We start from the raw sequence: 18939 nt of genomic DNA, 5'->3' as shown, positions 1-18939 counted from the left end.
GTCCAAAGGGTTTAATTGGAAGCTTTCAGGACACCGCTCCTTTATCAGGTATTCAAGATACTGTTCAGCCTTGGCTCAATTACGGTTCTTGGTTCAAGAACTCCAGAGCTTGAGTGTAGAAGATACTCCAGTCTATACTATCAAAAGTATTTAGATAATATTTGATTTATCCTCAGCCAGAACTTCACAGGAACAGATTATTTAGTTACAATTACGTTTGTTTGAGTTTACTATGCACAGATCATCTGTCTTGTTTCCAACATCACAGAAGTTATACACTTGGAAACTACTGCATTGACAAGAAAAAACTTTGAGAAGTTCAGTGGTTGTGAAAAGTACGAGAACATTGCAAGTCACTTTTCACAGATATTTCCACCAGGTGATTGTTGACAATCTAATCCCCATGGTCTTATTGCTTGAGCTGATAAATGGTAAGTAACACTCATACCACAAAAGTGCCAGGCAATGACCACTTCAAACAACAGAACTCAGTATTTCCCTTTGACATTCAATGATATTACCAAACTGAACCACTGTCTGCCCTCACTCCTAATCAATACCTTGCTGTTTCCATTGACGAGGCACTGAACTAGATTCTTCATATTAAATACTGTGGCCTTAAACAAAAGCCCAGATGCGAGGAAACCTGCAGCGAGTAATTCACCTCCAGATTCCCCAGAGTCTGTCCATCACAGAAAAGGCACAAGTCAGGAGTGTGATGGAATACTCCCCACTGTCTGGATGGGTGCAGCCCCCACAACACTAAAAAAGTAGCAAAGCCACACTAGATTGTTTGTGGATATGGTGCCAGTCACCCCGCCACCGAAACTCAGCGTTTTGCTGGAATAAAATGCTCATCATCATCAGGGTCACGCCAAACCAAAAGGTCGTTTCTTCAGTCGAGCGTGAAAGGTTCCTCTCGAAACCAAACGAGCTGGTGCAATAAGTTTAAAACGGTAATACAATAAAACAAAGACCTCAGGCCGCTGGGGAACCAAAACACAGAAATTGCTGAGCGGATCCGGCAGCGTCTGTGGAAAGAAACGGAGTTTGCGTTTGGAGTCCACTTCATCATCACATTGTCCACACTCGATCAGGAAACGATCACTTCAGATCAAGGTCCGGCTTGGCCGTTTTTACACCCAAAAAAAACTTTCAAATTTAAATTCCACGCGCAGCCGTTCCAATCAGTGGCACGCACGCGCGGACGTTGGCGTGGAGGGGCTTTGACGCAGGCGCAGTGTGGGGAGTCTATATCCCCGCCCCTTCTTCCTCCCCGCGGGGGTGACGGTGAATTCTCCAGATCGCTTCTCTTTCTCTCCCCAATACTTGTCACCCCGGTGTCCCGTGCTGAACGTCAGTTCCGGCGGTCAGCAGCTCTTCCCCGGATGTTTGCGGGCTGGGATTAACCCCGGAAATGCCGGATGAAGCCGGTGGGAGCGGAGCGCTGCAGGAATCGCGGCCGGGCCTCGGCAAACTCCGCTTTTGACAGCGGCGGCGAACTCGAGGGGCCGAGAGCGGCGGGCGGCCCGGCGGCTTGCGCCAGGGGCCTGGGGTTGACCGCCCCCCACTGCCGGCTGCAGGGATGTCGGCGGAGATCATCGACAACCCCCCGCTGCACTTCGAGGAGATCGACTACAATGAGATTGATGTGGAGGAGGTGAGGCGAGAACCGGACTTGTTCGGGGGGAGGGCTGGTGCAGCTATTGCTGCTGCTGGGGGAGAGACCAAACCAGGAGAGAGAGTCAGAACAGGCCCCAGCATGGGGAAGGGGAGCGAGTCCTGTCCGCAGCACCCCGCCCCCAGGCTCGACCTTTTTTTGTTTTTAAGAGAATAAGGAAATGGGTGAAAGTCCAGATCATTTTGATGGATTGTAAACATATTAGTGAAAGGTACGTCCCGTGCTGTGTAATGTTCTCTGGTAATTTCACACACTGTCATGCATTGGGAGAGTGTGGGGAGTTTTATTATGTAGTTTTAAGTTAAACAAAAATGTTTAAACATTTGTTTCTCCCAGTACCCCGCCCCCAACAAAACAATGAGCAACCAAATGCTTACAAAATTTGAATTGGTTAAGTGGGATGCGCTTCTTACATCCCTTGTTTTACTTGAAAGTTTTTGTTTATAAACCCAGCATAAACACGATCAGAAACTATTCGAATAATTTCCTTGTAGATGTCGAACTGACTTCATTTCTTCCGCAGCAATTTGGTGTCCAAACCAAAGGTTTATATTCCATATAATTCGCAGCTAATGTATACACTTTGAGTAAGGGGCTATCCGGGTATAAGATTTTCTCCTACAGACTTTCTAGTATTCGAAAGCTTGATGTCATTGGTGAACGTGTAGGTTACCAAATAATCTTTAGTTTAGATAGTTCAGGTTTTTTTGTGGGAAAAAATGCATGCTCAAGAAAGCTATGCAGAACTTTGACAGATCTTCACTCTTCTGTATTTAACGAAATGTTTCAAGTATGCTTTCTTTTTTGAATATGCTGCTGCAATTTTGCTGTAACTGTATTGATAATGCACTAGCATCTCCATCTTTGTCAACTGACAAATTCTTCTGGTTTTGATCCTTTGTACAGATGAATTTGAATTTTTTTAATGAGCATGATTTGTTCTTATCTAATGTATTGTGTTAAGTGTATATGGAATTCAGCTGCTTTGTTGAAAGCATAATTTGAATTAAATAAAAAGGTAGCAAATGATTTTCGGATGGAAAAAAACCTATTTGTATATTATCCTATCTCAGTCTATGAGAAAGTCTAGTTCAATGCTTTTTTTAAAAAAAATCAACCTGGTGAGAGATGTTATACACATCTCTGGAACGAGTGAAACTTGAACATGACAGCCTGGCCAGTTAGCCACAATATTTTGTGATACTAGACTTTGCAAGAATTTCATTATGTGTGGACTTTTGAAATCATACAATGATTTTTGATTTTATTTAAAATTTACAATCAACATGAATTTTAAAAAACTATCCTAAAGTTCTAAACGTTTCAAACCATTTTGAAGTAATTGAGACTCATAAAATGACAGTAGACTGCTGCTGCATAGCCCAATCCAATAATTAACCATTGTGGAATTCCAGCAGAGGTCTCTGCAAAGCCAGAATCTCTGGACTGTGTTCTTACCTGTTCATAACTCAGATCCAGTGAAGAAAAGTGACTTATTTGAGTAAACTGGTTTTGTAATCACCCTCTCCATCAAATAATTGGAATTAAGGTCCTGTGGATGAAAATATGATTGATCTTATCTATAAATATTCAGTTTTAGAATATATTTAATTGTTCAGTGTCCAAACTTCCATGTGCTAGAAAAACCTTTTCGTTAAAGCACTAAACTTGATATTGAAGCTTTGTTTGGTGTTCTCCCTCCAGTGAATTATTTTCCAGGGATGACATAAATGGCAAAATACATTTGTTCAATGTCATGCTTGAGGGAAATATAAACAAATTCTATAAATATGAACAATATAAACAAACAGTTTCCTGCTGTTAGTAGATGGAAAGCAGAGGAGAAAGTGAGGTCTGCAGATGCTGGAGATCAGAGATGGAAATGTGTTGCTGGAAAAGCGCAGCAGGTCAGGCAGCATCTAGGGAACAGGAGAATCGACGTTTCGGGCATTAGCCCTTCTTCAGGAACGCGCAGCCCTCCACTCACTCCGTTCTCGGAACGCGCAGCCCTCCACTCACTCCGTTCTCGGAACCCGCAGCCCTCCACTCACTCCGTTCTCGGAACGCGCAGCCCTCCACTCACTCCGATGGAAAGCAGAACATTGTATAATAAAGTTATTCAAGAATAATAATAATTCTAGATTCTCATGATTGGCACATTGAATGAAAACTTTCACCATAGAATTGGTCACTATCTGAAGAACAGAAATTTGCAGCACTGAAATGAGCAGGCAGTGGGGCATTATATGGTTAATTTTCTAGCATAGAGTTGGTATATACAGTACAGACCAAATAGACGACTCCTCTGCTGTAACCATTGAATGATTTTTTTTATTTATCCTTTTACAGTTAAAGGAAATTTAGTAAATTATGCATTTCATGTGCTACACACAACAGCTTGCTGATGACATCAAACTAGATGGGAATGTGATGTGAAAGGCTTCAAGCAGATTTAGAAAGGCTAAGAGAGAGAGTAAAAACATAGTAAATGGAGTATAATGTGAAAAAAATGACACCAACCACTTTGGTAGGAAAAAGAAATGCAGAGCATTTATTAAATGGTGAGAGATTTGGAAGCATGGAAAGCTCCATGTTCCAGTGGCATCCCAGGAGAAATACACAAACTTGTCAAGCCTACATGTAGCTGTCAAATTTACATGAATACATTACAGTGAATGATGAACAAGCCATTTCACGAGAGTTCAAGGGTCCTATGATTGTCCTTTTCTTTTGCACAAGTAAACAATCCATGTGGGACAACCACGGAAGAATGTCTCTGCTTGCAATAGCTGGCAGATTCGAGAAAAAGTTCTACTCAAAATACTTGTCACAAAATGTGAGCTGTCAAGAATCAAAATTGGCCTCTTAAAAAGGCAGAGGCATTTGACGTGTGATATTCACCCTTCAGCTAATACAACAGAAATGCTGCAAGCAACAGATGGGGCATGTCTGTATACTATTTTACTTTAGCTGACCTGATAAAGGTCTTTGTCGCAATAAATAGAGAAACGCATAAAATTTTAGCCAAAGTTGAATGTTTTGATAGAGCCGTAAATTTGATACAGCTCTTTGACAATGGCACGTGATTGGACTGCTGACTGTGGTGAATGTACTCAACACTTTGACTCAACTCGCAGTGGGAACCAGAAGTATGTGATTCCTTTTGTACTCTTCAGCATAATCTTTGCAGCAGTCTTCTGGAGGGACATTTTATGAGTATGTGGATGGAATTTTTATCCAAAATTATAACAAGTGGAAAACACTTCAAACTGAGATGACTGAAAGTCTGAATTTCTGCTAATTGAGCTCTTGTGCATCACAGTTAGCATTCAAAGGATCATGGACTGTTTTTCAAAAGTGGTTGATAACTGTAGAATAACTGTCAGCTGAGAGAAGACAGATACTTTGCCAATCATGAAATTCTGACAGTACCCCAGCTACCATAAATAACTTTATCGCAGAGGTACCGTCTCCAGAAATGACTTCATTGGCAGTGAAATGCCAGAAAAATTGTCAGAGTAAGCTCAGAACCTGCCCAATTAAACAAAAGACTGGTGGATATGCGGTAATAAGATTATAACAAAGCTTGCTGTGTATAGAACTGTGGTAATCCCTAACCTCTTATTTATCTTGTAGTCCATGCCTCACAGCCACATTAGAGACAAAAAACTGCAGATGCTGGATTTCAAAGTAGACAAGCAGGAGGCTGGAAGAACACAGCAAGCCAGGCAATATCAGGAGTTGGCGGAATTGATGTTTCGGGTATAACCTTTCTTCAGGAATGGAAGTGCGGGTAGTGGGAGCTGAACATAAAGTGGGGGATGGAGGGTTTTGGGTGGGGAGGGGGGCAGAATAGTGACGTAATGATATGTGAACACAGATGGTGGGTATGACCTGGCTTGTTGATTATTTAGAACTAATCTGGTTGGTAGCTGGAAGGAAGGATCAATAGGTGGAATGGAATGGAAGGGAAGAGACTGGATTGGAAAGGGGGGAAGGTTATTTGAAATTGGAGAACTCAGTGTTGAGTCCTCTGGCCTGTAAGCTGCCAGGCAGAAGATAAGGTGTTGGTCCTCCAATTTGTGGTCTGATTCACTATGGCAATGGAGGAGGCTGAGGATGGAAATGTCGGAGAGGCAGTGGAAAGTGAAATTGAAATGGGTCAGTGAGACCAAATGTATACTCAGGGAGTGTTTCAGCGAGCATTTCAGCTGGATCCATGAAGACCGGCCTGACCTCCTGGCCATTGCCCATTTCAATTTCCCTTCTCACTCCCTGTCTGACATGTCCATCCTCAGCCTCCTCCATTGCCACTGCCAATCAGATCACAATCTGGAAGAACAACACCTTATCTTCCGCTTGGGCAGCCAACAGCCCAGAGGACTCAACATTTGAGTTCTCCAATTTCATCAACCTTCCCACCCATCCCCTGATTTTCAGTCCTGATGAAGGGCTTTTGCCCGAAACGTCGATTTACCTGCTCCGCAGATGCTGCCTGACTGGCTGTGCTTTTCCTGCACCATTCTAATCTAGACTCTGGTTTCCAGCAACTGCAGTCCTCACTTTTGCCCTATTTTCCGGGAGTTGATGTATGTGAGTTTGGCTCTGCAAAGGAAAGGCAACTGACCCTCTGCTTCAGCGTGAAATTCAAGTGCAACAAATATCCTAGGTGGACCCTGATTTTATGGCTGCTTGACTTATGAATGCTCATACTTACGAACACAATCCTATGCAGGAATATATTAATTTTAAAGGTCTGAGTTGCGGATGTTACCTTGTACTTTATGAACGGCTGTTTTATATTGTCCTGTATTGTGTTCCAACTTACAAATCGATATGTGAATGGAACACATTCACAACCTGGGGACTACCTGCATGTCTAATGCCAATTCTTGACAGAAAGAAGTAAAATGCAGAGCAAAAGGCATTCTGCAAAACATTTTCTTTATTTTTTTTGTCTAGGGAAAGAAAAGACTGGCCCATCAATGTCACATGTATACAGTAGCTCTTGATATAAATTTTGTGTGGCGTTGTGAATTCAACTTCTTCTGTTTCAGTCTTTCTTGAATACCATGACAATCGCACTGGTACTTGGGCATGTGCTGTATTATTGTTCTCAGCTGTTTTAATAATCGATCCTTAGCAGCTGTGTTTTCTTTTTGAAACATTTTGCTTAGATTTGTAATATAAGTAATTTGCTATTTTTTGTTTTGTCCTACACTTGTAATCAGTGAAGCATTACCTGAAGGCTGTCAGCATATCATAGTACATTATTTGTCAACTGTGGTGTCTTACAGACTAGTTGGACATATGCAACTATGCAAATTTATTTGGTTTAAAAGGTTCCCAGTCATCTTGTATTGGACAGAAGCTCAAAGGTGAATTTCCTTCCTCTGTGGTCTCATTTTGTGCACCTTCTTGTGATCAGCCATACCATTACTGTGACATTCATGAATCTTTTCATTTAGCAGATAGCATGGATAAAGGAAACAAAATAACTCAGTAATGCATATTATAACCATAATGAATACATTGTATGTTACCCTAGGTTTTTGGAATTTTATAACTTTTTTTTAAACCAATCATTCTTACGCATCTTTGTCTTCCAGAAAGTGAAGTTTAAAATGTGGATAGCAACTTGTATTGAATATCTATTTTGGGAGCTTTTCATCTTCATTTGAAAACAAATATAATTTTGCTTCTATTGTAACACTGTTGAATGTTTTTGGTACCTTTTTCAATTACATCCACAATTCATGTTTGGAATTGGACCAGCAAGTCTAGAAAGCCATCCTAAAACAAAATTAAGTGAATTTAGGTTCCAAATACATTTGGGAGCAAAGTTCTATTTAGCATGATCTTTTCAATAATTTGTATTCTTCCTGACCAGCCTCCATAAATTTCTTCATGTCAGACCTCATCCATTTACTTAGTTGACAAGTTAATGGATATTTCTGTACAACATTCAGGAAAGTGCAAACTGTGCTAACTGGAAGGGACTACTATATTGTGTATAGGAGTTAGGAGGTCATGTTGTGGCTGTATAGGACATTTTTGGAATATTGTGTGCGATTCTGATCTCTCTCCTATCGGAAGGATATTGTGAAACTTGAAAGGGTTCAGAAAAGATTTACAAAGATGTTGCCACGGTTGCAGGATTTGAGGTACAGGGAGAGGCTGAATAGGCTGGTGTTGTTTTCCCTGAAGCATCAGAGGCTGAGGGATAACCTTTGAGGGTAATAAAATCATGAGAGGCATGGATAAGTAAACAGAAAGGTTTTGTTTTCCCTGGGATGAGGGAGTCCCCCAGAACTAGAGAGCATAGATTTAGGGTGAGAGGGGAAAAATTTAAAGGAGGCCTAAGGGGCAACCTTTTCACACAGAGGGTGGTGCATGTCTGGAATGAGCTGCCAGAGGAAGTGGTGTAAGCTGGTACAATTACAACACTTTTTAAAAGGCATCTGGATGGTGTATGAATAGGAGAGGTTTGGAGGGATATCGGCCAAGTCTTGGCAAATGGGTCTCGATTAGGTTAGGATATCTGGTCAGCATGGATGAGTTGGATTGAAGGCTGTTTTTCCGTGTTGTACATCTCTGACTACAATGAGGTTGTGCTGTAAAGGTTCACTTCCAGGTCGCTAGTCCCTTCTTTCTTAATATGATACTTATGGGGAAAAAAACTTTCTTTTTAATTGCTGGTACCATCTTCTGGAAACTAAATGCTCAAACTACATCTGAGATATTTCAGGAAATTATATTGAGTTTGTAATTCACTGATTTCCTCAACAACCAAGTTGATTCCTATGGATCTGAGTTCTATAGTAGTTTAAATATCTTGTTTGTGAGAGCTTGTATTGTGTTACTTGCATAGAAAAACAAAACAATGTTACCATGTGCCTCCAACAGATGGCTGAATTAGGACGCGGTACCTGTACCAAGTTGAACTGTTTGAAATATGAGATTTCTTCATTTGCCATTTTAAAAGGCATTAGCCTGTTCTACTACAGCTGTATTTGTTAATGCTATTTTTCAGTTGGCAAAGACATTTGATGTGAATGCATACAATATTCAAAATGACTAATTAAAATAAAATCACTTGGATCAGTTTTCAAAAAAGAGTTTTTAATTGAATAATAATTATATCCTTACACAGTTTATAATTTCTGATCACATTTTCAGCATTCCTTCCTCTCCCTATTTTTCTCCGTGTTCCGATTACAGGATAAGTCCACCTTTTTTAATATTTTAGATTTTTTAAAGTACATTTACACTGGATGTCTTTTTTTTAACTGAAGTTCAAAAATCTGTGCGCAAATGCGTGGGTTAGTTAATAAGTGAGCCATAGGCTAATTGAAATTTGTATGATTTGCTTGTAAAGCAAACTGTAGAAATGTGCTCTTTCATATTAACCATGTTAAATCTGCTTACATCAGTTACTGGAAAAAATAACAAATACAGAGATAATTAAAGACTTTCCATGGTAAGCCTTCACTAAAGTCCATTTTATCCATCGAGGATATTTTGCATGTAAAGAAATTATAAATTCAGCTGGCTTACGAATGTTCTTCATGAGGAACCTGCCATTCTGTATCAGGACTACTGAACAACCTCAGTTATCCGCATGTCAGTTATCCAAATTTCAGATTATCTGAACAAGATCTCCAGGTCCCGTAAAAACATCATCTGTTGTCCGAACAATCAGTTATCTGAGCAAAATACTCTCTACCTGTCTCATTCAGATAACCGTGGTTGTTCTGTATATCTATCTTTGTGTCACTGACAATTTAGAGATTAATCTTCATTCAGCTGAGGTGACCTTTTAGAATTGGTATGACAGCACGCTGTGTACTCGATAATATATTTAGATTTTACATAGCAAAATCGAAGCATATTCTCATTTCTCATTTGGTCATCAATACTGCGGGAAGTTCAACTGTAATGTAAGGCTGGAAATATGTCCCATTTATTTTCTATCAACGGACATATGCTCATAAGTACAAAACAGGAGCAGGAATAGTCCATTCATCCTCTATAGTCCCATCGGCTATTCAGTGAGATTATGACTGATCTAATTGTGGCCTCTGTTCCATATTCCTGTTTGCCCTTGAAGGATTATTGACTGACTGAAAAGGGAGTCAAGAGTTCTCCCTTTTCCTTGGAAGTATTCAATGACCCAGTCTCCATTGCTTTCTGAGAAAGACCATTCCAAAGCCACTTTTTGAGGGGAGTCATCTTTCTTATCTTTGTCTTAAATGCAAGACCCTTTATTTTTGAATTGTTTAATATTCCATATTCACGTACTTTAGAAGAATAAGGTGTGATCTCCTGGAAGCCTGTAAAACTCTAACAGGGCAAGACAGGGTAAATACTCCCAATTACCAGAGTGTCCAGAACCCTGAGTTATAATCTAAGGATACGGAATAGACCATTTAGGACTGAATTTTTTTTTCACCCAGAGAGTGGCAAGCCTGTGGAATCCTCCGCCATGGAAGGTGATCAGAACATTGAATGTTTTCAAGAAGGGGTTAGATATTCTGGGAGCTGAATGTATCAAAGGGTATGGGGAGAAAGCAGGAATGGGATACTGAGTTGGATGGTCAACCAAGATCATTTTGAATGGGAGAATAGGCTCAGAGAGCTGACAGGCCTACTCCTATTTTCTATGTTTCTGTATGTTCCATAGTTCTACTCTCTCTCAGAAGGGGAAACATTCTTTTAGCATGCACCCTGTCAAGTCCTCTTGGAATCATAAATGTGCCAATAAGATCACTCCTGGCTAACATTTTCTCATATAATCACTAATACCTAATGCTATGGGGGTGGGCTGAACATAGAAACCCACTTATTCCCACTGTTTGCCTTTGATTAATCCATTCTGAATTTATCCAATTGAATTAATGCTTCCAAATGTTCTGCTCTCACATATTTTGTGATGGATGCTGACACTTTCCGTATTACTGATGATAAGTTAGCAACTCTGTAATTCTGTTTCTCCTCTCCCTTTTTAACTAGTGGGTTACGTTGGAGATGCTCTAATCTGTAGGAACTGTTCTACAGTCTGTTGAATTTTGGAAGGCGACCACCAATACATCCAATAATAGCTAGGGTCATTTCCTTTAGTATACTAAAGGATTGGTGTACCAGAACACTGGAATATAAATGATCAGGTTCTGGTTATTTGTCAGCCTTTAATTCCATTAGTTCCCTAGCACTACCTGTGTTTTCTTTCTAATATGGATTTTCTTCAACTATACCCTCTCACTAGGCTCTTGTTTCCCTAACATTTCTAAGACAGACCAAAGCATGTGTTTCATTCTTCTGTGATTTCTTTTTCTCCATTAGAATTTTCCCAGCTTCTGGCTGTAACGGATTTACATTTGCTTTAACTAATCTTCTTCTCTTCCCAAATTTATGGAAATGTTTACTATCAGTTTGTATTTTCCCTGCAATTTTGCTCTCATTGTATTTTCCCTTTCTCTTGTTTGAACCTTTTGTCCTCTCTCACTGAATTCTAAAGTTATCTCGGTCCTCAGGGTGCTACCTTTTCTAGAAATTTTGTGTGCCCCCTCTTTGGATCTAATACTATCTCCAATTTTATAAGCAATGGTTGAGCCACACTTTTTTTCTTATTTTTGTGCCAGACAGCAATGAATAAAGTAATTTGTGCATTCTTCTTTTAAGTATGAACTATCCATTATCAATCCCTTTTAGTAAGGTTACTCAATCCAACCTTGGCAATTCATACCTCGTATCCTCACATTCCCTTAATTTAGATTCAGAACCCTAGTTTTGAATTCAAGTACTTCACTTCCCGACCAAGGGAACCCACATAATCCTAAGTGAGGTGTAAATCTGTTTTGCTGAATTTGCCTTTGCCAAAAGGTGTTTATGGGATGCTGCTATATTAGAACAGTTGATGGGTAGTAGTTAAATAATACATTATTTAAAGTATTTTTATAGAGTTAAAGTAATGCTGATTCATTTTTGGTTGTATTTTAAAACTTGGTTTAAGAATAAATCATGTTTTCCTTAAAGCCTAGTAGTTTGATCAATCGAATTACATTTGAAACGCAGCACCTTGTGCTTGCTTTTAAATAAGATAAAAGTTATGGTCTAGGCTATCTCCTTGATATGTTTTGAAGGGGCTTGGTCTAGTCCATAACATCAGTTCACAATAGCCTGTTATCTGTTTGATTCCTCATTATATAGGTCTCAAAAAAAAAAGTGCACAGTCCATGGAATCACCCTTCGGAACATCATTGTAGTTTGGTTTATCTAATCTGCATGTAAATTACAGTCACCCAAGATGACAGTTGCTATCCTTATTGCATGCATCTCTAATTTCCTATTTAATGCCTTCCCTCATATTTCCAGTGAACCTTCTTTGAACTGTTTCTTATTTGCATCCTTCTTAAATGAGAAGTTCATCTATACACAATACAGATGGTTCTGGTATAACACAATAGTTCTGTTCTTGTGTGATTTCGCATTGTAAGGAAATCATGCAATAGTTGTGCAAGTTAAACTAATGGTGCCAGAATCGTGTTATCACTGGTACAGGTAAGGAAAGTTCACATTTTACAAATAACGGTAGAAATTCTCCAATTGCATTAAAACCAGTTTGTGTTGAAGAAACATGCATTATAGCAGAACCAACTACTCTAAATGTGGTCTCATCAACACTACAATTAATCATAGCAAAATATTCCTAGTTTTACATACTAATCTACTTGCAATAAAGAGCAACTTTCCATTTTTCTTCCCAATCAGTTACTGTATCTGACTAGCTTTTATGGATTTGTGTACCAGAACACTTGGATGACTCTGTACTACTGAGGTCTCTCTTAAGTTAAATGATATGCATCTTGATTCTTGCCAAATTCGATACATTCACCTTTTTTTCCACATTATGCTTCATATGTCAACCTTTTCCACTCACTTTAATCTATCGGTATCCCTTTGCAGACTGCTCGTGTCCTCATCACAGCTTCAAACCAAAAAAATGTCGCAGCACAGAAAGGTGCTCATTCAGCCCCTCATATTTGGCTCAGCGAAACAAACTAGCTGCAATTGTCATCCCATCTTCCAGTACCTGATCTGTAGGATTGCAAGCAACAGGTAACAGTATTTCACGTACAAATTTGGGTTCCTTCTAAATGAATTGAATATTTCTGCCACCAAATGGGCAACACATTTCAGTCACCCACCATCCTTTCATGAGAATGGTTTTTCCTCCTGTCCCCTTTATTCCTTCTACCACTCATTTTAAATCTGTGCCCTGGTAATTGACTTTGTCACATTTCTATTTGTATCCTCTACAGTGAAGACCGACATGCAATTCATCTTCCATCTTTCATTGCTTATTCTCCAGACTTCCCTCTCCACTCTATCAAAGTCACCTCGTAATTTTAAACAACTGAATTCAGTTATACTTTCTCTGTTCCAAAAGAAACAACCCTCCTCTATCTAATATTTACTCTGCTGCAATTTTAAAGCCTGGACAGCTATCCTATAACTTTGTTACTTTTCTACCTACCTGGTTTCGTCAGCAAGTTTAGCAAAAGTATGTTCAATGTCTTCATCCAAATCTTTACATGTTAGCAAATACTTAAGGCTCTCATAGTATTTGTCACATTCTACCAACCTGAAAATGATCCATTTATATCCACTCCATCAATCTTATGGCTAGTACACTACTCTCCACACCATACACACATTTTGTGTAATAACTTATGATGCCACATGGCTTCTAGAAATCCAAGTACATCCACCCATTTGCCTTTATGTGCACTGTTTGTTACTTCCGAAAAGAATGGTCACCAGTCGAGGTAATGATTTCCCTTTGACTCTGCCTTATTACATTAAGATTTTCTCAATGTTCTGCTATAACCTTCTTAAAAAATGATTCTAGCAGATGTTAGGCTAAGTGGCTAATCCTTCTTTGCTTTCTGTTGCACTCCTGTTTTACGGAGTGGAGTCATAATCATAATTTTCCAATCTGATAGATCCTAGGGAATTTTGGAAAATTAAAACCAATGATTTTATCTTGGTAGCTGCATCTTTAAACCCCTGGAATGATATTCATTAGGGCCACGTAACTTGTCAGACTTCAACCTTATTTATTTTCTCAGTACCGTTTCCATGCTGATTATAATTCTTCTAAGTTCAGTTTTAAAGAAAGACATTTTGTCGAAGCTTTTAATCTTGTACTAATCAAGACAATACATAAGGATACCAGTTAAGTAAGAAAACCAGCGTTATACCATGTGAAGCGAGTGCTGATTAGTTGGCAGCTGGACTCATTCTTTGAGATGTTGCTGTGGAAAATGCACTCATTATTGATAGTTAACTGTCATACTTGGTTTAAATTTTAAACAAACAAAATAGGTGACAAATTTTGGGTGATGGTATTTCCATGAGAAATGAACCAAATCAGAGTCAACCTGCCTAGTTTATAATTTAAATGAAGCCTGGCAGTTGACTGTCAAACATCATTAACTAGGGCATTCTCCATAGCAAAGATCAGAGCTTACTTTTCAAAAAAATCAGCACACCTCTCTAAGAATATAAACTTTTTTTTTATCCAAGTTGATATTTCTGCAAATTTGTCTTGAGTGCAAGATGCATAAACAAAATACATTTTTTTAGCAATACTCAATTTCTGTAAGATCAAACGACTATTGTTTTTAAATTCCTAATTCCCTCTTCCATGTTTATTCACAATTTTCTATTTGTATCCTCTACAGTGAAGACTGACCTACAAGTCAAATGCCATTTGAATGTTTTCCATTGTTTATTCTCCAGACTTTCTCTCTGGAAGTGTAAAGGTCACTTTACACCTCTGTCTTTTTTAAATACTGTTACATATAAACATATGAATTAGTCTGCAGGAATATGCCATTCTGCTCCTCAATCCTACTTTGCCATTTAACAAAATCATGGCTGATTTGTTAACTCTCTCTACGTTCCCACTTGCCTATTGCTATGATTCAGACTGGTGGTAATACTAGACAAGTCAAATTCGAGGGTGAAAGCTGGCATGATAGCCCTTAAATTTTATTTCTGCATTTTGATTACCATGAAGGTCAGTCACTGAATATAATACATTGCCAGTCTTGCCTATATATATGACAAAAAAGCATAGGTTTATTACACTAAATATATATTTTATTAAATAAGATCTCACCATAAACAGCAGAGAGAATTATTCAGCCCTATTTCACATCAATATCTGTTTATAGATTCTCAACTCATGTGAAGTATCATTCCTATCTTTCCCAATTTATTTCCCAACGGATTTTCTGCACATTCATTCTCTCGCTGTCTCCTAAAGATGCAGACATTTAGTGAACTACTCATCACTGTACCCATATAATTTTATCCATCTGTAGAATCATAGAAATCTTAGTGTGAAATTAGGCCATTCAACCCAATGAGTTTACATTGACCTTCTGAAGACCAGCGTACCCAGACCCACCACCTCTCCCCTTTTCCTGTAATCCTGCATTTCCTATAGCTAGCCTGCACATTCCTGGACACTATGGGCAATTTAACATGGCCAATCCACCTAACCTGCATGTCGTTGGCCCGTGGGAAAAAGCCAGAGCATCCAGAGGAAACCCAGTGGAAGCGAAATCAGGTTCCTGATGCTGTGAGGCAGCAGTGCTAACCATTGTGCCACCCATGTGTAGATTAAAATCTCCCATGATTATCGCTTTGCTTTTTTTTTAATAGACTTCCTTTTTATACTCCATTCTACTGTGTGGGTACTGTTTAAGGGCCTGCGCATAACTTGCACAAGTGGTCTGTTGCCTTTACATTTCTCATCTCTGACCAGATCACTTCAATATCCTGGTTTCCTGAGCATAGGTCATACATCTCTATTGTGCCCATATCTGCATTAGTTGCAGATATACCCCTCCAGTTTTTCCTAGCCTGCCATTCGTATGTGTCCTGTGCCTTTCAGTATTCAGGTTCAAATCTCTGTCATCCTGGTGGCATGTCTCTGTCATGGCTACAATGTTCTACTTACTTGATTCTGGAGCAGTACCAGAAGGTTGGAAAACTGCCAATGTGACAGCCGTATTCAAAAGGGAGGGAGTCAAAAAGTGGGCAGCTATAGACTAATTAGGCTAACAATCTATTGTTGGAAAAGTTTTGGATTTGAGTATTAAGGAAGCAATAGCAGAACAATTGGGAAATCATAATTTAATCTAGCAGACTTGGTATGGTTTACCAGAATGGAAATAGCGTCTGACTAATTTATTGAAGTCTTTAGAGAGAGTCTCAATCAGGATAGATAGAGCGGAACCAATAGGTGTGTTGTATTTGGACTTCCAGAAGATGTTCAGCAGGTACCTCTCAAAGGGTTAAGCCATAAGATAAGAGCCCACCGTGTTGAAGGTAGTATATTGGCATGGATAGAGAATTGGCTAATGGGCAGGAAGTAGTCTGTAGGGATATGGGGTTGGTGACTCGTGACTTGGGGAATGCAAGTAGACTGCAGAAAGAAATTGATCGGTTTAGTAACAAAAAGTGGGCAAATGGTCTATACTGTGGAAAATGTTTAGCTCCGTTTGGAAGGGAGAACAAAAGAACACTATTATTTAAATGCAGACAACTGCAAAAAGTTACAACACAAGTAACCCAAGTCCCTTCGTGCATAAAACACAGAGCTAGCAGACAAGTGCAGCAGGACATTAGGAAGGCCAACGAAATGTTAGCCCTTGTGTCTAGCGGACTATGATATGAGAAAAAAGAAGTCTTACTACTGTACAAGGGCTAGTGAGACAACGTCTGGAGTACGTGAGCAGGTTTCATCCCCTACTTTAAGAAAATATATTTTATTTCATTGGAAGCGGTTCAGAGAAGGTTCACTGGAATGGTCCCTGATGTAGAGGGATTGCCTTATGAACAAAGGTTAGCCGGTTGGGATTCTACTTATTGGAATTTGAAACAAATAGGATTTTTGAAGGGCTTGACAGTTAAATGATGAGAGGATGTATCACCTCATAGGAGAGTCTAGGACCAGAGGTCATAGTCTCAAACCAACCATTTAAGACTGGGATGAGGAATATCTTCTCCAAGTTGTGAATGTTTAGAACTCTGATATAAAACCTTCAGTTTCAAAGAAGGGAAAAAAGCTAAAAGGATATTTGAAAAGAGTGAGAGAGTGGAAAACTGGTTTTATTTTTAAAGATCCAGGGCAGGCTTAACTTTCAAGACCTAAAAGAAAATTAAATGTAATCCTATAATTTCCTGTGACTGTCAATTGCAAAGAAAAGTTCTGTTGCAGACAATGTGGCACTAAGATGGGCACTACTGAATATTAAGTCTTTTTGGTGGCACAACTTCATGCATTGCGTTAATCAAAAATAGTTCTATGCTGCAATGTCCAAGTGGAAAACCTTTCTGCAAAGTATTGTCTGATAAAATACTTGTCTGATGACCTGGAGTAAATGTATTCATCTAGTCTGTTTTGAATTTATATGAAATAGAGATTCAAGTTTTGAATAGTTCGTGCAAGGTTAACTGATCTCAATCAGAATAATAGTCATGGAACAATAATTTGCCATCATCGAAAGACAGTGATCCAGACAGATACTTGATCCATTAGCAGACACGGGAATTAAGAATGAAGGTCATGCTTCAAGCTATGAAAAGGCCAACAGAGGTTTTGGTCAACTGAAGTTTATGGAGATTGGAATGTTAGCATTGTAGTGAAAATAGATTATTAATATTCAACTTCCAACATTTGAATTTAATGTAATGATCACAGTCTAAAAATGCTTTCAAAAAGGACAATATGATCACCTGACCAGATTCAGTTTGAGTGAAGGATTTGGTTCGGAAATTACAGTTGCTAAACTTAAGTAAAGGTTGTTACAAAGCACTGCAAGCAGAAATGGCTAGGGTGCACGGAGTTTAGCAGAAATAATGGTACATGAACAATGGCAGCCATTTAAGAAAATAGTTCATGACTCTTAGGGGGTAAATATAATCATAGTTAACGAACTAAGTTAAAGATAACATTAAATTAAAATAAAGTTTGTGCAATGTTACCAAGTTTAGTAGTAAGCCAGAGGGCTGGGAAAGTTTAAAGTCCAACAAAAGATGACCCCAAATAATAGTGAAAAATTAAACTTTGATAGACTAATAAATACTACACAAAATGATAAGAGTTTTTTTTAAAAATAGATGAAAAGAAAGACAGCAGCCAAAGTGAACGTAAGCCCCCCAGAATTAGGCTGGGAAAATCCAGGAAATGGGTTCAGCAAATACTATGCATCAGTCTTTACGTAGAAGGTACTAATCGCAGTCCAAAAATACTAAATAATCAAGGGGTAAAAGTAGGGGAGAGGAAATAAAGACAATAATTATCATAAGAGAAAATTAATGAGGCTAAAGGCTGATGGTCTCCTGGATGCGATGCATCGAATCTTAGGATATTAACAGAAGTAATGACAGAGCGAATGGGTGCACTGATAGTAATATTCCAAGAATCCTTAAATTCTGGAAATGTCCCAGAAGAACAGAAAATTACCAACGTAACATCCTTGTTCAAAAAGGGTGAGAGACAAAAAAAAAAGTTAGTATAAGGCAATTAGCTTAACAGCTGTCACTTGAAAATATTATAGTCATTTAGAAAAAATGTAATGGCAGAGTATTTGGAAATACATAACATAATCCTTCATATTCAGCATGACTTCATGAAGGGGAAATCATGCCTGACAAACTTATTACATTCTTTGATGAGGTAACAAACAGGTTAGATAAAAGGGAAGCAATGGATGTGACATTTTCAGAATTTTCAGATTTTCCAAAGGAATTTAAAGTACAACACATTAGGCTACTTAATAGGATAAGATCCCTTGACTTTGAAGTAATATGTTTGCATGGATAGAGAATTGGCTAACTGGATAATTAGTGCTGAGGCCATAATTATTGACAGTATGTTACCAATACTGTTGCCAAATTTGCAGATGACACAAAAATAGGTGGGAAAGCAATTGTGAGAATGATGCAGAGTTTGCAGAGGGATTTAGACAGGTCTAAGTAAGTGGACAAAATCTTGGCAGATGAGATATAATGTGGAAAAGTGAGAGGTTATGCACTTTCGACAGAAAGAAAAATGTAGCTAAATATGTAAGTGGAAAGAAAAAAACAAAGCGGATTGGGGTTCTTGTGCATGAATCACAAAAACTAGTGTACAGGTTCAGCAAGTCATAGGGAAGGCAAATGGAATGTTGACCTTTATT

The 18939-nt window shown here is 38.8% G+C and overlaps 1 protein-coding gene across 2 annotated transcripts in view; it reads left to right on the top strand.

Moving 5' to 3' along the window:
• Nucleotides 1-1286: 1286 nt before the first annotated feature.
• map3k7 (mitogen-activated protein kinase kinase kinase 7) overlaps nucleotides 1287-18939 on the top strand; it is a 135349-nt gene continuing 117696 nt past the window's right edge. Inside the window, exon 1 of one of the 2 annotated variants that reach the window (XM_043685197.2) lies at nucleotides 1287-1660. In XM_043685197.2, the coding sequence (XP_043541132.1) occupies nucleotides 1586-1660 (75 nt within the window). In that variant the 5' untranslated portion in view covers nucleotides 1287-1585. The remainder of the gene's footprint in view (nucleotides 1661-18939) is intronic. The other variant, XM_043685204.2, reaches the window with a different exon arrangement.

Source organism: Chiloscyllium plagiosum, unplaced genomic scaffold, assembly GCF_037043375.1.
Source record: "Chiloscyllium plagiosum isolate Xiang-an unplaced genomic scaffold, Cpla_swu_hap1 HiC_scaffold_3, whole genome shotgun sequence".
Lineage (NCBI taxonomy): Eukaryota > Metazoa > Chordata > Chondrichthyes > Orectolobiformes > Hemiscylliidae > Chiloscyllium > Chiloscyllium plagiosum.
This window is presented reverse-complemented; position numbering and strand designations above follow the sequence as displayed.